This window comes from Thunnus thynnus, chromosome 15, assembly GCF_963924715.1.
Source record: "Thunnus thynnus chromosome 15, fThuThy2.1, whole genome shotgun sequence".
NCBI classification, from domain to species: domain Eukaryota; kingdom Metazoa; phylum Chordata; class Actinopteri; order Scombriformes; family Scombridae; genus Thunnus; species Thunnus thynnus.
In genome coordinates this window covers 28,237,078-28,255,855 of record NC_089531.1, presented here as the reverse complement: position 1 = coordinate 28,255,855, position 18,778 = coordinate 28,237,078, and the positions used below count along the sequence as shown (strand labels likewise).

The 18,778-nt window shown below is 41.4% G+C and overlaps 1 protein-coding gene across 1 annotated transcript in view; it reads right to left on the bottom strand.

The window, feature by feature from the left end:
* Window positions 1-6,506: 6,506 nt before the first annotated feature.
* Window positions 6,507-18,778, bottom strand: part of eepd1 (endonuclease/exonuclease/phosphatase family domain containing 1) — a 32,606-nt gene continuing 20,334 nt past the window's right edge. The window contains exons 4-8 of the mRNA XM_067611631.1: window positions 12,476-12,586; window positions 10,633-10,767; window positions 9,346-9,484; window positions 8,181-8,375; window positions 6,507-6,965 (exon numbers count right to left, since the gene is read on the bottom strand). Of these exons, the coding sequence (XP_067467732.1) occupies window positions 6,775-6,965; window positions 8,181-8,375; window positions 9,346-9,484; window positions 10,633-10,767; window positions 12,476-12,586 (771 nt within the window). The 3' untranslated portion in view covers window positions 6,507-6,774. The remainder of the gene's footprint in view (window positions 6,966-8,180; window positions 8,376-9,345; window positions 9,485-10,632; window positions 10,768-12,475; window positions 12,587-18,778) is intronic.

Genomic DNA, 18,778 nt, shown 5'->3' with positions numbered 1-18,778 from the left:
CACACTGAGCTGACACATAGCAGTGAGTCCAATATTCACTCTCCTTTTAACTCTGTCTTCACCCACTCCTGTGAAAAATATCTGATTTTTAAGCTGCTACACTGTATGTGCCACTGTGTTAACTAGCCAACACGGGTAGTCTACAGTGGATTTTTCTGACATTCTGGTTTCAAATTTAGCAATTCTTAATAACAAAATATTACTTTGTGCAGCTTTAAATCTTTTTTCACTAACAAAGACCATGCCATTTGAACAGTATAAAAAGTAGATTTATTTGGATTGTCGAGAGGGTTCAGGACTGGATGAGGATAGTGTATGGTGGATTGAATGGGGGTCGAGGAGAGGGATGAAGGGGGTCGATTGCCGCGGGATGAATGGGAGCTGAAGGTTGGTCCGGGTCGTGCACGGTGGGATGATGGGGTAGAGGAGAGGGATGAAGGGGCATGGGGATGACCAGGGACCAAATGGAATCACAAGAGGCTGGAGCTTTTAGGAACCCGGGGGTCGAGACTCAGGGCGGGGGACATGTCTCGATGAGCTTTCTGCTTTGTCATCCCCCAAAGTTAACTTTGACTAAGTGAGATCGGGCTCTTTGAATGTCGCTGAGGTAGGTATGGAATCTTGGGAAGACTAGCGGTCGAGAATTTTATTTATTTAATTTTAACAGGTGATCTGGGATTTCTTATTTGGAAGCGGTTGAAGCGGCTCCCCTGTGGAAGAACTGGCCAGAGTACGGTTAGAAATGTGGACTGACTTTGTCGATGTGGGGAGACAGGTTGCCTGTGTGGAGAGTTTGGTATAGGGCCAGGAAGTCTGAAGTGAGGGGCGAACGTTTGGCATAAGATGTGGTTCAGATTTACAGATAACATGTCGAAGTGTGCATGAAACAAGGCTAGGTATGGTGCCCCTGAGGACAGTTTTATGGAGATGTTAGTTCGGCTAGTGTAGACGTGTATTGTGGAAGATTTAACCTTGAGAATGGAATGGGCGAAGGTGGTGAAGCAGGAGAGGGACCACGAAAGACCATGGGAGTCATGGAAGCTAAAAATGGAGGGACCAGCTTTCAGGTGAGAATCTGAGTCTGGTGCCAAGGATTTAAATTTCTAGTTTATTATGGTTCACGACGATGTAGTAGGCTGTATGAACGAGGATGACTGGAAGACCGCTCATGCCCCCAAAGAAGGGCTGCGAAGATGATGTGGGGGTGGGGACACGATTGTAGACAGTGTTCAGTAGCGGGATGAAGGAGGGTCAGCAGACACTGGAGTGAAAGTGCCGGTGGGCACAGTGTCGAAGACGGGCGGAGCTGAAAACACAGAAAAAATACAGTTGGGTGTTGGGGAAGGGGTGGGGGGGGGGATGGAGTGGGTACAGTAGAGGAAGCACCGTGGCTTGGCAGCAGGACTAATAGTGGCTATGGGAAGAAAGAGAAGAAAAGAGATGCGGGGGCGGGTGGAGCCAAAAGCGCTGAGGTAGCTGCAGCTGAAGGAAGGGAAGAGGAAAGGATGCTGGGACGAGGGGATGTATGTGCAGGGGTTGATTGTGCAGCCTGCGGCCGCAGGGATGAGACGAAAGTGGAAAACAGTGCAAAACGGAGGGGGTTAGAAAGGAGGGAGCTCTGTTCCTTACGTATCAACTAATGATGAGGAAAACCAGGTTCCCTGAAGCAATGAATCGATATGAAGCGATTGCAATTAAAATTGTTCACTGTGGCAAAGCAGTTGATACAGTCAATGTCACTGAAAATGAGGGCATGCCCTCAATGATACCTCGAGATGTAAATAAAGGTTGAATGAATGAAAAGAAGCAGGCGAGTCGAGGGACCTATAGTAGCTGTGGCAGGAGGAAGTGAAAAGGGGTGCTGTAAACAAATTATATCAACGGAGGAGAGCCAGGATGATTCATAAAGGACGGATCGAGGGAGGAATGAAGGGATGAGGGTTGAGGGTCGAAGGGTGAGGGATGAAGGGATGAGGGTCGAGGAGTGAGGGATGAATGGATGAGGGTCTAGAGTGAGGGATGAAGGGATGAGGGTCTAGAGTGAGGGATGAAGGGATGAGGGTCGAGGGGTGAGGGATGAAGGGATAAGTGTTGAGGGGTAAGGGATGAAGGGATGCGTGTGAAGTGGTAAGATGTGTGGCTCATAGATGCAGGGATGAAACAAAAACACGAGACAATTAAGACATAGGGAGCAGGCACGTGGGGAAATACGACCTGGCCCTAGCTAGGGCTGAAGCAGTCTGTTGCCGCATCATAGTGGCGGCAGGATGGAATCATCGGTGTGCCAGTGCGGGGGCTGCTGGGTAGGGAACCTGCAAGCCAGTGGTCAGCTGGAGAAGTGGTGGAACTGGAGGCTGTGCAGAACTGGAAAGCTTGGCTTTGTAGGCTGTGGAGGGGCGGAGTGGTGAAGGCCAGAGTGAAAGTGCTTGTGGGCACAGTGTTAAAGACAGCTGGAGCGAGGAGATTGGTGATGGGGGGTGTTGAAGACACAGAAAAAACATTTGGGTGTTGAGGAAGAGAGGGGAACAGGGATAGAACAGTAGGAAATTGAGTGTATCCATCAGAGGGAGCACCGTGGCTCGGTGTGATTGTTGCTGTGGTAATGGCAGGACCAGAGGTGGCTGAGGGAGGAAACATAAAAGAAGGAGCTGTTGGAGCGGGTGGAACCGAAAGCGTAGAGGTAACTGCAGCTGAGGGAAGGAAAGAGGAAAGGATGAGGGGATGTATGTGCGGGGGTTGATTGTGCAGCCTGCGGACACGGGGATAAGAGAAAAGACGAAAAACGAAACAGATCAGACAAGGAGGGAACAGGCACAGGGGAAGGTACGACCTGGCCCTGCGAGAGGGCTGAAGCGATAGGCTGCGTCGTGACGTTATCGACGTGCAGCGTACAGGTGGCGCTGGGCGGGGAACCCGGAAGTGAGTGGCTGTCGGGAGCGGTGGTGGAGGTGGAGGCAGAGAGGAGCAGGAAGAACCCGGCTTTGTTGTCAGTTTGGCGAAACGGGATTTGTATCCAGAGTTCAGCCTGGCCTTCAGCCGGGGCTGAAGAAGTCTGGGCTCTGTTGTAGTAGGCGGCGTTGTGACGTCATCGGTGTGCGATGGCCCGGCGGCGGACAATGAACCCGGAAGAGCGGGAGGATTTGAGCTGCCGGCGAGAGAGTTGATGGAAGTAGAGTCTGTATAGAGTTGGAAAGTTTGAAGTGGGACGACCGTCTCCTTGAGAGCTCGCCAGAGGTGAGCAAACATGAAGATGTTAATCACTTGGAAAAGAGCCGCGTCCGAGTGGGCCATTGCGTGGATGCGTGTGGAGCGTCTGGATCCCAGCTGATCAGAAGCATGGCGTCTGGAGGAGAAGGGTTCCATGTGGATGTGGTGGTAAAGGAGATATCTCGTTAGTACTGCTGGATCTAGTCGTGGGTGGTATGTTGCCGAGGAACGTGGATCACGGAGCATGGTCGGGAGGTAAGTGTTTGCGATGGAAGTGTGTTGTAGGTCGCGTGAGAACTGAGACGAACGGAAGAGAAAGGGGTTAGACACGCTTATATATGTATGCATGGATGATTGAATTAGTGAGGCACAGGTGATTGAATTTAGTGAGAGAGAGGGGCGTGGTCTTGTTCCTGAACCTTTATTATAATAATAACTCCATAAAAATATGTCTAATCAATGGTTTCAAGGTCAATGCACTATCCCATTTGCGTGTGGGGGCAGGCTTCAGCTCTGTGAAGGATTAACTGTGTAGAGAGATACTATATCAAATGGATTTGCCTAATACTAGCCCATACTGAATATCACTGAGCCACAGAGTTTATAATGCCAAAGGAACATATGCTGTATCTGGAGCTCATGTCAGAGATCAATAAGGAGAGTTTCCTGAACTGAATGTGCTGACCCACAATCTGAGTGACAGTAACAAAATCTGTCAGAACACCCTGCTGGCCTCTCCAAACCCTGTCCTGAGGTGTCACACCTCCCATTCATTGGCGTCTGGTTACACTGGGAAACTGGAAACCACTGAGGGCCAGAGTGGTGACTGGCAGCTACAAGCAGTGACATGCTGGACAAAAGGTATCAGTCTACACGCCAGTCACACACACACACACACACACACAGGCCTCACCATCCCCCCTCCTTGCACTTAGCTCTGGTATGATGAACACAATGTGCGCAGAATGTAGTGCAGTTCTAATGGGAATGCAGTTTATTCTTGTGCTGAAACTATTAGTCATGCTTGTACCTAGTGCAGCTCCTTCATCTACTTTGTTTTTAAAGTTGTGACAAATAAAAGTATGTTAAAGTGAACTCTACTGTAAAGACTAATAGAACAAATACAGGTTCGCTGTACCTTTCTAGCAATGCTGGCAAATTAGTTTAGGAATGTCAGCCTATTGGTCGGTCCACTACTTTAGAATTAGTATTGTATGGATTGCCACGGTATTTTGTACAGACTTTTGGGATCCCCAGAGTATGCATCCTTATGACTTTGGTGAACCTCTAACTTTTTAATTAGTACAATCATCAAGAGTACTCCACTGATTTACATTGTTGGCTCATGGGAGAGTTTTTTTTTTAAACAAAGGAACAAAATCAATGCAGCCAGAAATATTGTCTTTTTTATTCCATGCACTCTTCCTCCTTGTCAAAACCTGGTGCCTACATTACCCAGCACAGGTGTGACAACAGAGAGGACAGTGTATACTATTGTCTATCTAAGATGTTCTAAATGATAATGGAAGATGACCTTCCCTCCCTTTTTTAATGCTTGTGGAATATGTTCCTGTGTTGTTGTTTTGTTTTATGGATATTTATTGGATAAACAGAAGAGAGATACTTATTATTTAGAAGAATGTCCAGCTATGTTTTCACCAGATGGGTACAGTACAAGTGGTTATCGTGAAATGAAACTACATCCCCACTAGAGGGCAGCAGCCAATAAAACATTTTCTTGTTCTGATCTACAGCTGCAAAAACAAACCAGAGAAACCCTAAAATCCCACGTGAGTGGTAATCTTAAAATCCACCAGATAATCATTATCAACATCTGCTGACAAGTCAAAGCCTGCTGACAGTAGAACACAAAAAGGTACTACTGTAGCTGTACTACTGCCAATACACAGGAAACGGTGAACCCACTGCTTTAGTAAAGCATTTAAAATGTGTGTTTGTGTATTATGGTGGTCTTAAATGGTCTTACAGAGACATCACAGTACCCCATACAAAAACACATATACATGTGTATTAAAATAATCTTTATATATATTAAAAATACTTTGATCAAATATGTTTTTCACATATATTAAAATTATATTAATTATATATGTAGCAGAAATGTGTACATTCATAGCCTTTTTATACAGGCAAACATGAACATATTAATTAATGTTTAATATACTGTGCTAAATATTTTTGACATGTTTGATTTTAAAGCCCTTGAAAACTTGCTCTCAAATTTGAAATATTTCCTTGTAACCTTCAACATTCATGACTAAGCAACAATCAAAACCAAAGTTGTAAAAAAAACCAACACTTTTTAAGAGTTGAACAGTCAAAACCTCAGCTGATCTGCCTCACCAGGACTGTGTGGCGGTGGTTTAATCTGATTCAACTGACAGCGGCCTGAAAAGATGCACAAACAATCTCACAACTGTCATCACAGTTTGATTCAAATACGGCTAAATCCTGACTGGTGCATAAAAGTATGTGACATCACGTTTTTCTATCTGAGCCCTATCCTCTTCAAACCAGTAGAAAAACATAGAAACAAACACAAATACTAAAAATCTCATGCAAAATTCAGCCTATTTGCTCATGATAAGAAGCTGATTGTTTTTAGGGCCTTTAATGTGTCCATTATTAGGAAAATATGGCTATATGTAACGTAATATATGAAGGCTACAATATGAATTACAATTATGTAGCACAGAGGGATATTGAAGTGTCATGTGCAATTGTCCATTTCTTTTGCAGAATATTTTAAAATAAAATTATATTATTATCTAAAATATGTTTTCTACTACACAGAGGTAGTAAAAAAAACATTTTTTTAGACAGCTGTATATGTGTGACTTTTGGATATTGGTAAAATACAAACATTTTCACTACATCTGTGAGCCAGATCTGCTCACCCAATATCAGTGTAAGACCTCACTAATGCTACAGAGATTAAATAAATAGAAATCAATAAATTAGAGATAAACTCAGCAGTGTGGAGCTGGTTAATGAGCAGCTGAGGCAGCAGCAGCAGCAGCAGCAGTGCCCTCTGATGGCACTGTGCCCTGACACCTCATTTCCATCACAGAGGAGGATGGCAGCTCACATGTGCACACAGAAGCCTGGCTTACATAATTCAAGAGCACAGCCTTCATGAGCTCTACAGAGGAGATGTTATCACCCTCTCAACTGACAGAACAGATGAGCGTCACAGTAAAGCCTCTGAAGAGCTGGGTCATTCAGAGGATGATTAGATACTGCAATTACTTGCATTAATGACAGTTCAGACACAGCTGGAACATCTATCAATTTATCTTTATTTTATATACATATAGAAAATGTTTGGCACATTTCTTTTTAAAGTACATCATATATATATTGTCAAAACATTTTTATGGCTCTATGACTCACCAGTTGCTATTATACAGTGATAAATTGAAACCCAAAAAGGCAATCTTGGCACTTCTTCACATTCATCAGGAAACTCTTTGCTCCACGGCAAACTAAGCAGGACCAAGGCAGGATAAAGTCATTCTGATGTCTTTACTGTGACTGCGGATGTTGTCACCGCTCATGTTTGGGCATAATGTCTCCTCTGTCCACTACGGCCATACCAGGCCTGCTCAGCTCCTTAGGGGCCACATCTGCATAAAACTCAGCGACCACGGGGCAGTGATCTGACGCCACGCCGCCCCACGACCAGTTATCTGGGATCCAGGGGTTGGTCAAGCCCTCTCGTACTACCATGCAGTGACCTGTCAGAGGAAAAGACACAAGGAGAAGGAAAGTCAGTGTGGATGCCAGGCCTGTCATTATACTAACACACCCACAATGTACCAATGTATTGACATAGTAAGGTAAACTTCATTTTTAATTAAATTTTAATTCAATAAAAGCTTCTATAGATGTTCACACTTTAGTGAGTCAACAAATAATATTGATTTAGCTCCTTCAAAAAACATGAAATTGAACTCGGGGTCAACTCTGCAAAAAAACTATCAGCACAGCTTTAAAAGAATCATTTTCAAATGCAGCATCATTAATAATCATTTAATGGTCTGCATTCTGTGTCCTCAAAGACTTAAATCTTGACTTGCTATTTGTTTAGAAAGACTTGTGATTTGACTAAAGGCTCTGACAGACTTTAGACATGACGTGAACTTGTCTTGAATAACCTGAACTGATTTGGCCTTCAACTCAAAGACTTGAAACTTCTCTTGAGACTTGCTCTGACAGATTTTAAACTTGATTTTGACTTGTTTTAAAGAACTTGAGGCTTGACGTAGACTTGTCTTGATTGACTTTGATTAAAGACTTGACTTGGACATGTCTTGAATGACTTGAGATTCTACTTGGTGTTGGCCTGAAGGGACCTGGGCCTGACTTTGACTTGTCTCGATCAACTTTGATTTGAGACTTGACATGGACTTGTCTCAAATTATTTAAAAACTGACTTGGACTTGCATTCAAGGAATTGAATCTTATTGAGACTTGCTCTGACAGATTTGGGCTTAATATTGACTTGGACTTGTGTCAAATAACTCCAGATTCAACTTAGACTTTTCTGGACTGGCTCTGACCTGAGACTTGACGTGGACTTATACAATAACTTGAGAATTGACTTGAACTATCACTCAAGGACTTGAAACTTTTTTTTGAGACTTGCTCTGATGTGTGTTGATTGATTCTGATAAAAGACTTGACTTGGACGACTTGAGAATCAGCTTGGAGTTGGCCTCAAGAACTTGAGTCTTGCTCTGACAGACTTTAGACTTGACTTGGACTCTACCTTAAAATCATCAGTGCAATTTTATAGAGAGTTTGCCTGGGAAAAAACCAAGACGCTTCTTTTTGAGCAGTCTCCATTGTCAGAAGCTTCAGCCCTAAAATATGAGTATCAGCCCTCAAACTCATATTATTCCAATCCTACATTGTACTACTGTGCACAAACACCCACACAGTGCACCTACCAGAGTAGATCTTCTTGAGGGAGCGGCTCAACCAGATGTTATCCAGGCAGCGGGTGCCCTGCGGTGAGCGGGTGCTGATGTTGGTGAACTGTGTGGATGGTACAAGCGGACAGAGCTTCTCCTTTCTCAGAATGTCCAGCTCTGAGCTCTGAGGAGGGGAACCAAAGTCTCCCAGCACCACCAACTCCTTCTCACCTGCAGCAGGAAGTGTGGAGAAAATGAGAGAAAGGATGAACTGACTGTTCTGACAGCTAGAGACAGTATGTTCTGTGGATTATCTACAGGAACGGGGACACTGTTACTGGAAACAGATGTTGCTGTTGAATGTTGTCAGGTTAGCTTGTGGTAATTTAATTAATTGCACATTTGTTTGTTTATACTGCATGCATCACTAAAACCCATGATCAACTGGAATGACAGGGGCCTTAAAGAACATTTTTAAGGCTGTTTATATTGCGCTTACATGGTGCATATCATTAAATAAAATAGTTCTTAACAGAGTTTCCACCAACAAATTACAAACTAATAAATACACAGCTGTGCACAGAGAGTGGGAGACCTCTCTGTGCATGTGAGACATCTTGCAGTTTCAGGGCCTGATACCACAAGAGGAATCTGAGAAAATATTTTTTGTCATTTGGGTGAATGGACCCTTAATTTTATTATTTACAATTGCATCATGAGTAAGGATTTAATGTCATGCAAAGCACACATAAATACTGCCTGTTGACTAGCAGTAACCAAGCTGCTGAGCTGCAGATAAAATTATCTTATGATCACAACAAAATAATGATGTATTAACATTTAAAATGAGGGACAGAGAAAGATAGAAGAAACCACAAAGCCTCGGGTACCACATCTTAACTAGCTGCATCTATGCTTGTAAAACATGAACAATGCCATCAGAACAACTATAAACTATGTTATAAATGTGGCTGCTGAAGAACAGACGAACAGAACAAGCACTTCCAGTGGGCACTGAAATGACAAAACAGCAGTGACTGAGCCAGGACACACTGGAAACAGCTGGATCACGTGGACAATCAGTGTTAGAGTCAAGCAATCTTCTCTTTTTGGGTGAATTGTGTAAATGCAAAGTGTGTGACTCATGCGGACTGAGGTGTGGAATAACTAGAGCTTGGCAGGTCTAACCTCACACACTGACCTTTTAGTGTTTCCTGGATGCTGGGGGAGAGCCGCTGACACTTGGCTTCTTCGGTGTTGTGGTTCTTGCCGTTGGACTCTCCTGGTGCAGCTGTGGCCTGGATGTGGACGTTCACCACGGTCAGCTCATATGAACCAACCTAATGGAAACAGTCGGTCATTTAACATTCATCAGAACAAACATGTTTCTTATTTGTGAGAGTTCAAAAAAAGTTCTTGTTATGACCATTCCTAAGTTCTGAGATGAGTATAGGTTTATGGTTTTGATTAGCAGTGTAGTTCAAATAGAGGGAGATTAAAGGATCATTCTGGATTATTACAACTCGGATCTTTGCTTCTAACAGTTAAAACATTATTTGCAACCCGTCTGATCGTCTGACTGCTCATGTTTCCAGATATCAGTAATTACTTTTGCGTGTATAATCTTATCATAACTGACAGAAATGATGGTCAGAGTTATGAAAAAGTGACCCGAGTTATAATAATCCAAAACTGTCCTTTAACTGTGTTTACTTCATACATCTCTCATTAAAAGGTTTGTGGAACTTTTGGCAAAACCAGAAGAGGTGACCTAATAAGCTCTTGGCAGAGAAGCGTTTGATCTACTGAATGCAGCTTTGTTTGAGAAAAGGGCGATTGCTTTAGTGGAAGTTAGATTTGCACATAAAAAGAATAGTCAGACATTATGTTTTTCAAATAAATGTTAGTTTTTACTTTTTACAGGTTCTTTTCCATCATCTTAAACCTTTGACTGTCTTTAGCATCAACAAACCACAGACTGTTTCTCAGAGCTCAGTGATACTGCTGCTGTGTGTGATAGATGGATGATCATTTAGCATTTACACTACTCTCTACCTGTGGATGTTACTATTTTGTTAATAGACATATTTCTTTTGTCTTGGTTATGTTGCTGTGAGTTGTGATACTGTGCTTCTATCAAAGCAGATCGTCCTCAGCTAGTTAGAGAGTGTTTGTGTGTGTATGTCATTCTAGTTTTGTGATGACTGTTTTGTAGCAGGACATTTTTTCTTTCTCCATTTCTTCCTTTTTTCTTTTCTTTTTTTCCTATAATTACCGTCTTATTGTTTATTATTCATGATTAATGTCATTTTCCAAAGTTTTTATAAGAGGTGTTTGTACAAGCACTCCTTTTTAATACTAATATTGATCTGGTCTGATCAACCATTTATCACTTTCAAGGTGGACTACACTGACTGGACAATATAATATCAGCAAACATACCTCAGCTGAAAACTACAGTGTGTTTGAGGAAATGATTATTACTTACAGAAAAGTGAGCCAGGTACGGTCGAGGGTAGGAATGACTCCCGTTGCCATTGACAACTGGTGACTCAAGGACTGCAGCGTCCTTCAGGTCAATACCAGACGAGCTGTCCCACAGAAAGCCAGAGTAGCTCACTCCCTGGGAACAGAGGATTGTGGGAACTGGAGTCAGATTTACTGACCTACTTAAATGACCTCAATACCATTACTAACAAATAGCTTATGGTCAGTTATTAATAAGTAGTTCACTGCGTCACAAGGCCATCAATATAAAGTATTTTATGATAATGCAGATGTCACATTGTGGCTAACTTGGACTCTTTTCTACAGATGTGTATGAGCTTCAAGGTAATCCTCGGCTGAGTAATAACTGTACCGTGTCAGAGGGCCTCATTTCACACACACACATGTATTGTAGATGAAATGTCGGCTAAAAAGGCTCAGTAACAGCTATGAAACTGTGAAATTTTCTGCTTATTTAAGGAAACAGTTTGGTTACTGAAAATGCACATGAAGACAAGATGATCCTTTAATGATCTCTGTGAGGAAACTGCATCTTTGCAGCAGCAGATGCTTATAATGCAGTGAGGAAAAATAGAATGAAATAATATAAAGCCTGAATGCATATTAACTTTTCAAGAATGCTGAAATCTATGTAACAGCACATCAAGAGTCTGAAAAGCAGGAAAGTAAAGGAAAAGTAAAGACTTACATTTAAAAAAGCACATATACAGCATGAAATAAAAAATTGTAAAAATGCTTGTGTGCATGTATGTTGAAGTATGATGGATGTGAAAGCATGAAACTGTGTGCTGTTCCATGATAAAGATAGAATCAACAAATAGAAATGCACTAACCCCACTCAAAACCATTTTTAGTTTCCTTTATAGATGCTTGATATTTTCTGATAGATAATGTTGCTTTTGAGTCTTTACAACGAGCACTGCTCTTTACTGTTTTATTCTTGAGGTTCACTTATAGCATCTTAGGAGAATATTTACTAATATTATTATTGATATTGTTAAAATATTTAATAGAAATATATGTAGATTAAATGTTTTTAACTCAAATATCCAAAGTGTTCGTACAATGTGAACTCAACCCAGGTTGCTAAGAAGCAAAACAAATTCCCAGAAAAGACAGCAACAACATGACCTCAGTGTCCTCACTGCTAGCTAAACGGCCCCATTTTGAAGCAGCACAAGAACATTTACTGTAAAGTTATATAATTTATATTAAGTTTCTCACTACATAATCAGCAATGAGTTGTAGGGTTAAATCCACAAAACCTGGGTTCCCATTAACATGGAAAATCACCCTGCCAAAAATAAATGAATGCCATTAACTTCACAATTTCCCCATAAAGTATTCATTCCCCTTTATTTTTACAAACTTTATTAGAGCATGCATGCTCTGATTATATCATATCACGCTCTCAGCAGATAGGAGCTGGGCTGTAGGGCCTTTTAAAACCCCTTGTTGTTATTTCAACCATCCATCTTGCGTGACCGAGGCCATGAACGCACAGCTGACCCAGCTCAGGTTAATATCAAGGGGTTCATCAATTGGCTGGCTTCCGCTGTGAACAAACACAGTTATCTGCTCTGTGCTCAGCGTCTTCCTGATGTCAGGACAGATACTGTAGAGAGGAGATGCAACCTCTTGGAGCTCGAATAAATCCACTATAAGTTGTTTTACTGGAGCTGCTGATACCTTTTGATACCCCATTTTTCAAGCTTGTCTATCTTCTCTAACTAGAACTGTTTAACTGTCCGTTAAATCTGTGTCCGTTAAAGAGAAAAAAACACAATGAATTAGCAGTAGCTGATCAAACATGGCTGCCATACCTTGCAGGAGTGTCCTGTGGGTTTTTCAGACACAACACTTTTCCACAGCCCTCGTGGCCACTTCCACTTTCGTACGCTGGCCAGTGTTCCCTGGTTTAACTCCGCACAGAACTGCAACACAACAGAGAGAGGAACTTCTGTCAGCACTAAATGCACTTCAAACAGAGACCAGATTTGTTGTTAGTTACACTTCAGTTTTAGGAAATGACATAAATGTCGGCTGTAGCTTTACTTCCACAAACACTTCTAAGAAGAATAACACTTCTAAAACAAAGAATTTTTGGGAAGTAAGTATAAACAGAAAGGGACATGAGTGATGAAAGTACATGAGTCCAGTGAGTGGGGGGGGGAACAACGCTGGACAGACTGAGAAAAAAGCTTAATACCTAAATTATAGCAAGTAGTTAAAATTATGAAGAGATAAAACACCAATAAGTCCAGTACAGCCATACAGAAAAAGCACACAAATTATCCAAAGTAGCTAGATAGCCTCTTCCAAATTTAGCTTGCTATGCTAGTTTAAAGAGAGCTGAAGTCATGCCAAGACTTCAGGTGTTTTATCTGTCTTTTTATAAAGGGTGAAACATAATACTGGGATATTCTGTTGAAATTATAAAACAACATATAAAACATAACCATGATTGTGTTAGCTAGCCTAAAGCTAGTAGCATTTCCATATCTACAGTGTCAATGAAGTTTTGGCTGAATACTACACCAAAACACTTTTTTTTTTCAATTGTGTTAAAAAAAGAGAGAAAATTCTATTCTATGCAAAAATACACAGAGGCTAGTAGCTATAGTGATTGAGAAGCTAGCTTTGGGTGGGGTGGGTTTGGCTTTTTACAGTGGCTTCTAGGTAACTTGTTGCTAGCTCGCTGACGTTCAAGATCACACAATTTATGGTCATGACTGAATGAAAAAAAAAACCCACATAATGCGTAAAGGACATTGCCCTGCAGAGCCACAGGTGTTTTCAATTATTTTGGCTGATTGACCCTGAACAGATAAGATCTTGACTCGCCTATATAGTTGTTGCAGGTTGACAGGTAAAACAGCTGCATCTGAGTGGAGTTTTATGTCAGCCTCAGCAGTAAAATAATTACCTGCCATTCACATTTATTTACAGTAAATATGAAAATGATGAATCTCACATGTGACTGCTTAACGTGCCCTTTCCTCCTTTTCCTTTTCACACTTATTTGACTGCTTGTGAGTCATGTTCAGTCCAGCATTACCCTAACTGTCCTGCTCTGGCAGATACGACAAAATTATCTCTACACACTCAGTCCTGAGAGAGGTCTAATCAGCTAGTGAAATTGAAAAAACCTGTGTAGGTGTACCATGGGTGTGCAGGGGCATTAAAACATCTTAGTCAGAATTACAGTAGTTAATCAGTCATTATTGGAATCAGAGCACGGTATAGTAAATATCTCCTGATGTTTATCTGAAAATGAAATGCCAACACAAATTTACCTCTGCTACTGATTCATTTCTAATCTGCCTGAAATGCATGACATAGTGAGGGTCACATGAAGTGTTGTACTTCACTTTAACACTTGAGGGCAGATGAACTGGTCGTCAGCAAAAACATGTTTTGCTCAACAGTCACAGAGAAACAATAAAGAATTCAGTGAACTCAAATAGCCTCATCTAATCTCACTGAGGAAATACGCTGAGAAAGAGGAAGCCTCTAATGTCGACATCACTGGGGGAAGAAATAAACCAGTAGTGGTGTAGTGTGCGGCAGGATGCAGCAGGCAAAGGCAACACAGCAAGAAAATAAAATAAGTAGAAGAAACATGCTCGTGACGGCTCGGGTTGCTGCTCTGGCTGACCTGCAACTGGCTCTAAATTTAACCTGAGGGGCTCCCTGTGGGACACCAGGAGAGGAACCCCACCTATGTGCACACACACACACACACACACACACACACACACACACACATACACGGCCTCTCCATGAGATGACCAGATTGAAATGACACCAATTAATATTTAAACTGACAATCTGCTACATTTAAAAATAAATGTCTACTACAATAAAGCAGTCTTATAAAACTTTTCATTTTCTATCCTCTTACACTACTATCTGGACTATAAAATTATACAATACAAACAAAGATGTTTTCTGTTGACACAATATGTTGTACATGGCTCAATTCACCTGTTAGGGGCTCTGGGACAAAAATACCCTGTTGCCTCCAAGTTTCCATTATGAACCATGCTCACACAGCAAACTATATATAGTGGCTTTTACTCTCTCAGACACCCAGAAACAAACGTTTGAGCCTGGCAGGTGTCAGAGAAAAATCACTATATAATTTGTGTGCACAAATGAATAAATAGTAATAACATAGGAAAAACATAATCCTTTAACAAGAGCAGCACGAAGCTACATAACACTAATTAGCACTGTTACAAAATCAGGTCACCTCGGTGCTTCTACAACAGCTCTATCAGGCTGCAGTGAGATATACAGCGCTACAATCACAGTGAACTGCATTCTGCTTTCACTGGCCCATCGCTGAGTAAGTCATAATATTAATAATAAAGCAATTTTAAACTGCCAGGAGGTTAGAAACCCCCAACAGGATTTACTTTCACTCTGAGTCCCCAGAGGCCATTGAGCCTGTAAGGCGTACAAGGATGAATTGCTCACACGTACTTTGCCAAAACACAAAACACCCTCATAATTCAGCCTGTGAGGACCAAAGTGCGGGCACAGCATGCAGTCAGGGGCCTGGCAGAGAGCCCAGGCCTTCAGGAATCACCTGGCAGAGCAGGAGAGTCCTTCTATAAGACCTCGATTAGACCAGGTACAGGAAAACCCACTATAGTACAGTTTGAAAAGACACACACACCAGTCTCATTTCTCACTGCCAGCAATTTAATCATCTGATGACTACAGTAGGATGAATGTTAAACAGTTGTACAGACAGAGGGTGTAAAACACTCTCATCACTATTCTCCTTTGTAGAACACAAAGTCTGAAACTTTCTGAAGTCTGAGAAAATAAATCTATCATCAGGGTTATCTTAGTTTTGGCTGTTTTTTTTTTTTTAGCTGAAAGCCTGTTAGAAACAGCAGGTGTAGAGTTCAAAAGATGTGGGATTTCACTAGCGTCTAACCAAAGATGCTACTGAGTTGGATTATAAGTAGTGTTGTGACTCAAGGGCCAAGGGACTAAAGTCAGGATATCTCGGCCTTTGCAGCTTCAATTTTGACCGTTCACCTCTTAATCATCTTAATGGAAGTGCAATGCATAATCACATGAGTAAGTTTATCCAGTCTATTCCAGTTCTTTATCTTTAAAACCCAGTAACCTTCAGATTGCAGAATAAGGTAGTAAACACTACAATGCAAATGTGTCAGCAAAGGGTTGCCTATATATATACGTCCAGAGTTTCAGAGTTTTTCAGTGTTGAAAACAGCTTCCTGCTGCTGCTGGAAATATGGAGGATAATGAAAGTGGTGACACTAAACCCAAACAGCAAAGTTGTGGGCGGTAAAAACCAAAACAATGAGCTAAAGATGCTAAAAAGCTCAGTAGAGCTGAGGGAACTGCAGACACGGTGATAATTCTCTATGGGTTCAACACACAGGTTTTTAATATAAGAAAATGTTGATTAGTGCAGCTTTAATTTAGCTTTTTAATTATTTGAATGACTCCATGATCTTTTCTCACCCTGGGAATATGTGTAGCCCCAATACTGCTAGAATACTGCAGCCTGTAGGAGCCACTAGCGGGACGTAAGGCCATTTGTTGTGTTACACAATACAGTATATCTCTGTATGTTGCCTCCTGTGTTGCATGTATGTATGAATATTTTCTGTCATCAGATCACTTCTGAGAAAAGATCTGTATCTCATTAAACTGATTATATTAAGGCTAAAAAATATGCACATGTGTGATTGAGGCTTCTTTCAGTCCCCCAGGTAGAAATCACTCATGGTCACTGTCTGAAAAATGACCAAAAAAACTGACCTAAAACTGACTGGCTTGAAGGCAAAATTGAGAAATAAAGACATTTAGGAGCAGTGAACTCAGTGAACCTTAAGAGGATTGCCAGATAACTGTTTCCAGGGTTGCCAGTATACACTCAAAACAAAAACGATGGGGAGTGTGTGTTGCAATGTGTGCATTTACAAGTGTGTGCGTCTGTGTTTTTTGACTTATTTATAACTTGGAGAACTACACCATTTGTCTAGTTCTTACACATTTATTATTGTATTCGTCTATAGCGGGGACTTTCACAGTGTGACTAATCATGACGGTGAAACCTAACCACAGACACAAAGGGTTCCTCAGCGACATAACAGAAGGAGGATGACAGTCACACAAACACTCTGTGTAACTAATAAGACATGTAACACAGCAAACATGAAATGCTTCACATAGATGTAATGGAAATCTATCACATGGATACAAAAAAGTGTAAATCCATTGAATGTTTGTTAAGCCACATTTTTGTCATGACAGAAACCAATTATTGAAAAGTTTTCCTAATATTTTGTCCACCCCATTAATATACATGAGGAGGGCAAAATATTAGGAATACTTTTCAATACAATGCACTCCAGTATACCACCACCACCCACCACAACCTCAATAATAAACATACAGTAGAATTATCACCTTTCTGACAATGTCAACAAAAGCTGAAAATGTATAAGTTTTGTAATAGTCTCACAGGTCTAAACATTTGGCTCATAGAGACTGAGGACAATCTCCCAGGTTTCATTGTTAAAACTGGGTGGAAACAATTGGTGAGTTTAAAAAACTGTATTGCCAATCCAAAGTCTTTAGAGGGGTCCTTCATGTTGGGGCTGTGACATGCAGTTCACTACGGAGGAGAATGAGGGGAGAGCATCATTTCTAGTAAGGCTTGTTCTTGACAAAATGTAAGAGGTGCAGGTTTGTTAGCGGCTTTCAGTGGGCAGAGATCTCCCATTGTCTGGTATCGTGAGACTAGCTTCGTAAAAGTAGAATTTATGGCAGAACTGGATTGCATTAGATTGCGCAGGTGTTCCCAATAATGTGCTTGTGAGTGTATAATTGCATTGCAGGGTTAACACATGTTTTTTTAAAATATATTAAATATGCATTTTCCCTGCAATGAAAAGAGTGTACAACAAAAAATATATATTTTGGCAGGTTGCACTGCACTGAGCAAAGTGAAGGATCTGGGAGAGAGAATGGAAAAAACATTTCCTATTCACTATACAGAGGGAGACACTGCAGGGATAGGAGATGAAAGAGAGGCTGCTAAGGGCTAAGACAAGACAGAAGAGATGTGAAAACAGGCTGAAAATCAGTGTGGGAGGCTGGCACAAGTGAAAACACTGCAATGTGGGCTAGAGCTTGTCCAGAGGTAACTCATCCTCCCACCACCCCCTCTCTCTGTCCAAAATACTCTGCTGCTGACCTACTTCCCTTTCCAGGGAGCTGATTTCTCTGCCAAGGATCCATCTGGTAGCCCATACAGAAAGTGACATTTCACGTGTGCAAAGAAGTGTGTAGGCTGAACAGGAACACATCATACTGCTCAGAGACGCATGTTGAACTCTGACATTTAAGGATGCATTGGCATCTGTGCATTAATGCAGTTGCCCTACATCTAAGAGAGTGGGCGAGCTGACTGTACAAGCGTACTTTATATAGAGCTTCTGTTAGTGAGTTTATCCATTGTTTTCTCCAGCATCCATACTGACAGATTGGGGTCCCAAAATTCTCTCAGTTCTGAGGGCTTAATCACACCAGCATTTAAAGTCCCCCTCAAAATGTGTTTTTCTTCTTGTTCCTACAGTTGGATGTTTGAGCTTCACTGTGTAGAATGATGTATGTGCAGAGTTTTTTTTTCACATTCATCTGCTGAAAGTGGAACGTTTCTCTGTGCTCACTGAAAATCTGATTTTAAGGGGTGGCATATTGGCATCATAACAAATAGTTCTGATAGTCTCAAATAGTGGACGAATATTCATCTTACACAAGTGTGATGTGGAAACTTGAAGCCTCCAGTGCACAAACACTGAGAATGGACTTACAGTGAAGTTGGAGACATCTTGTGTCCAGCAGTTCAACTTCTGAGATTAAATATATTTACATATTTTAATGAGAGAGAAAGAGGACATTAAGGATTTTAGTGTGGTAATTATACTTTTTCTGTGGAAAAAAACATATCGGAGTATTTTTGTATGTCTTAATACATGTCTGTAGAGGATCTTTAAAATCTTGCAGCAAAATCAGGTCATGAATGTAATGTGCAATCACTGGATTCACTTGCTGGTGTGAGGTAGCCTATT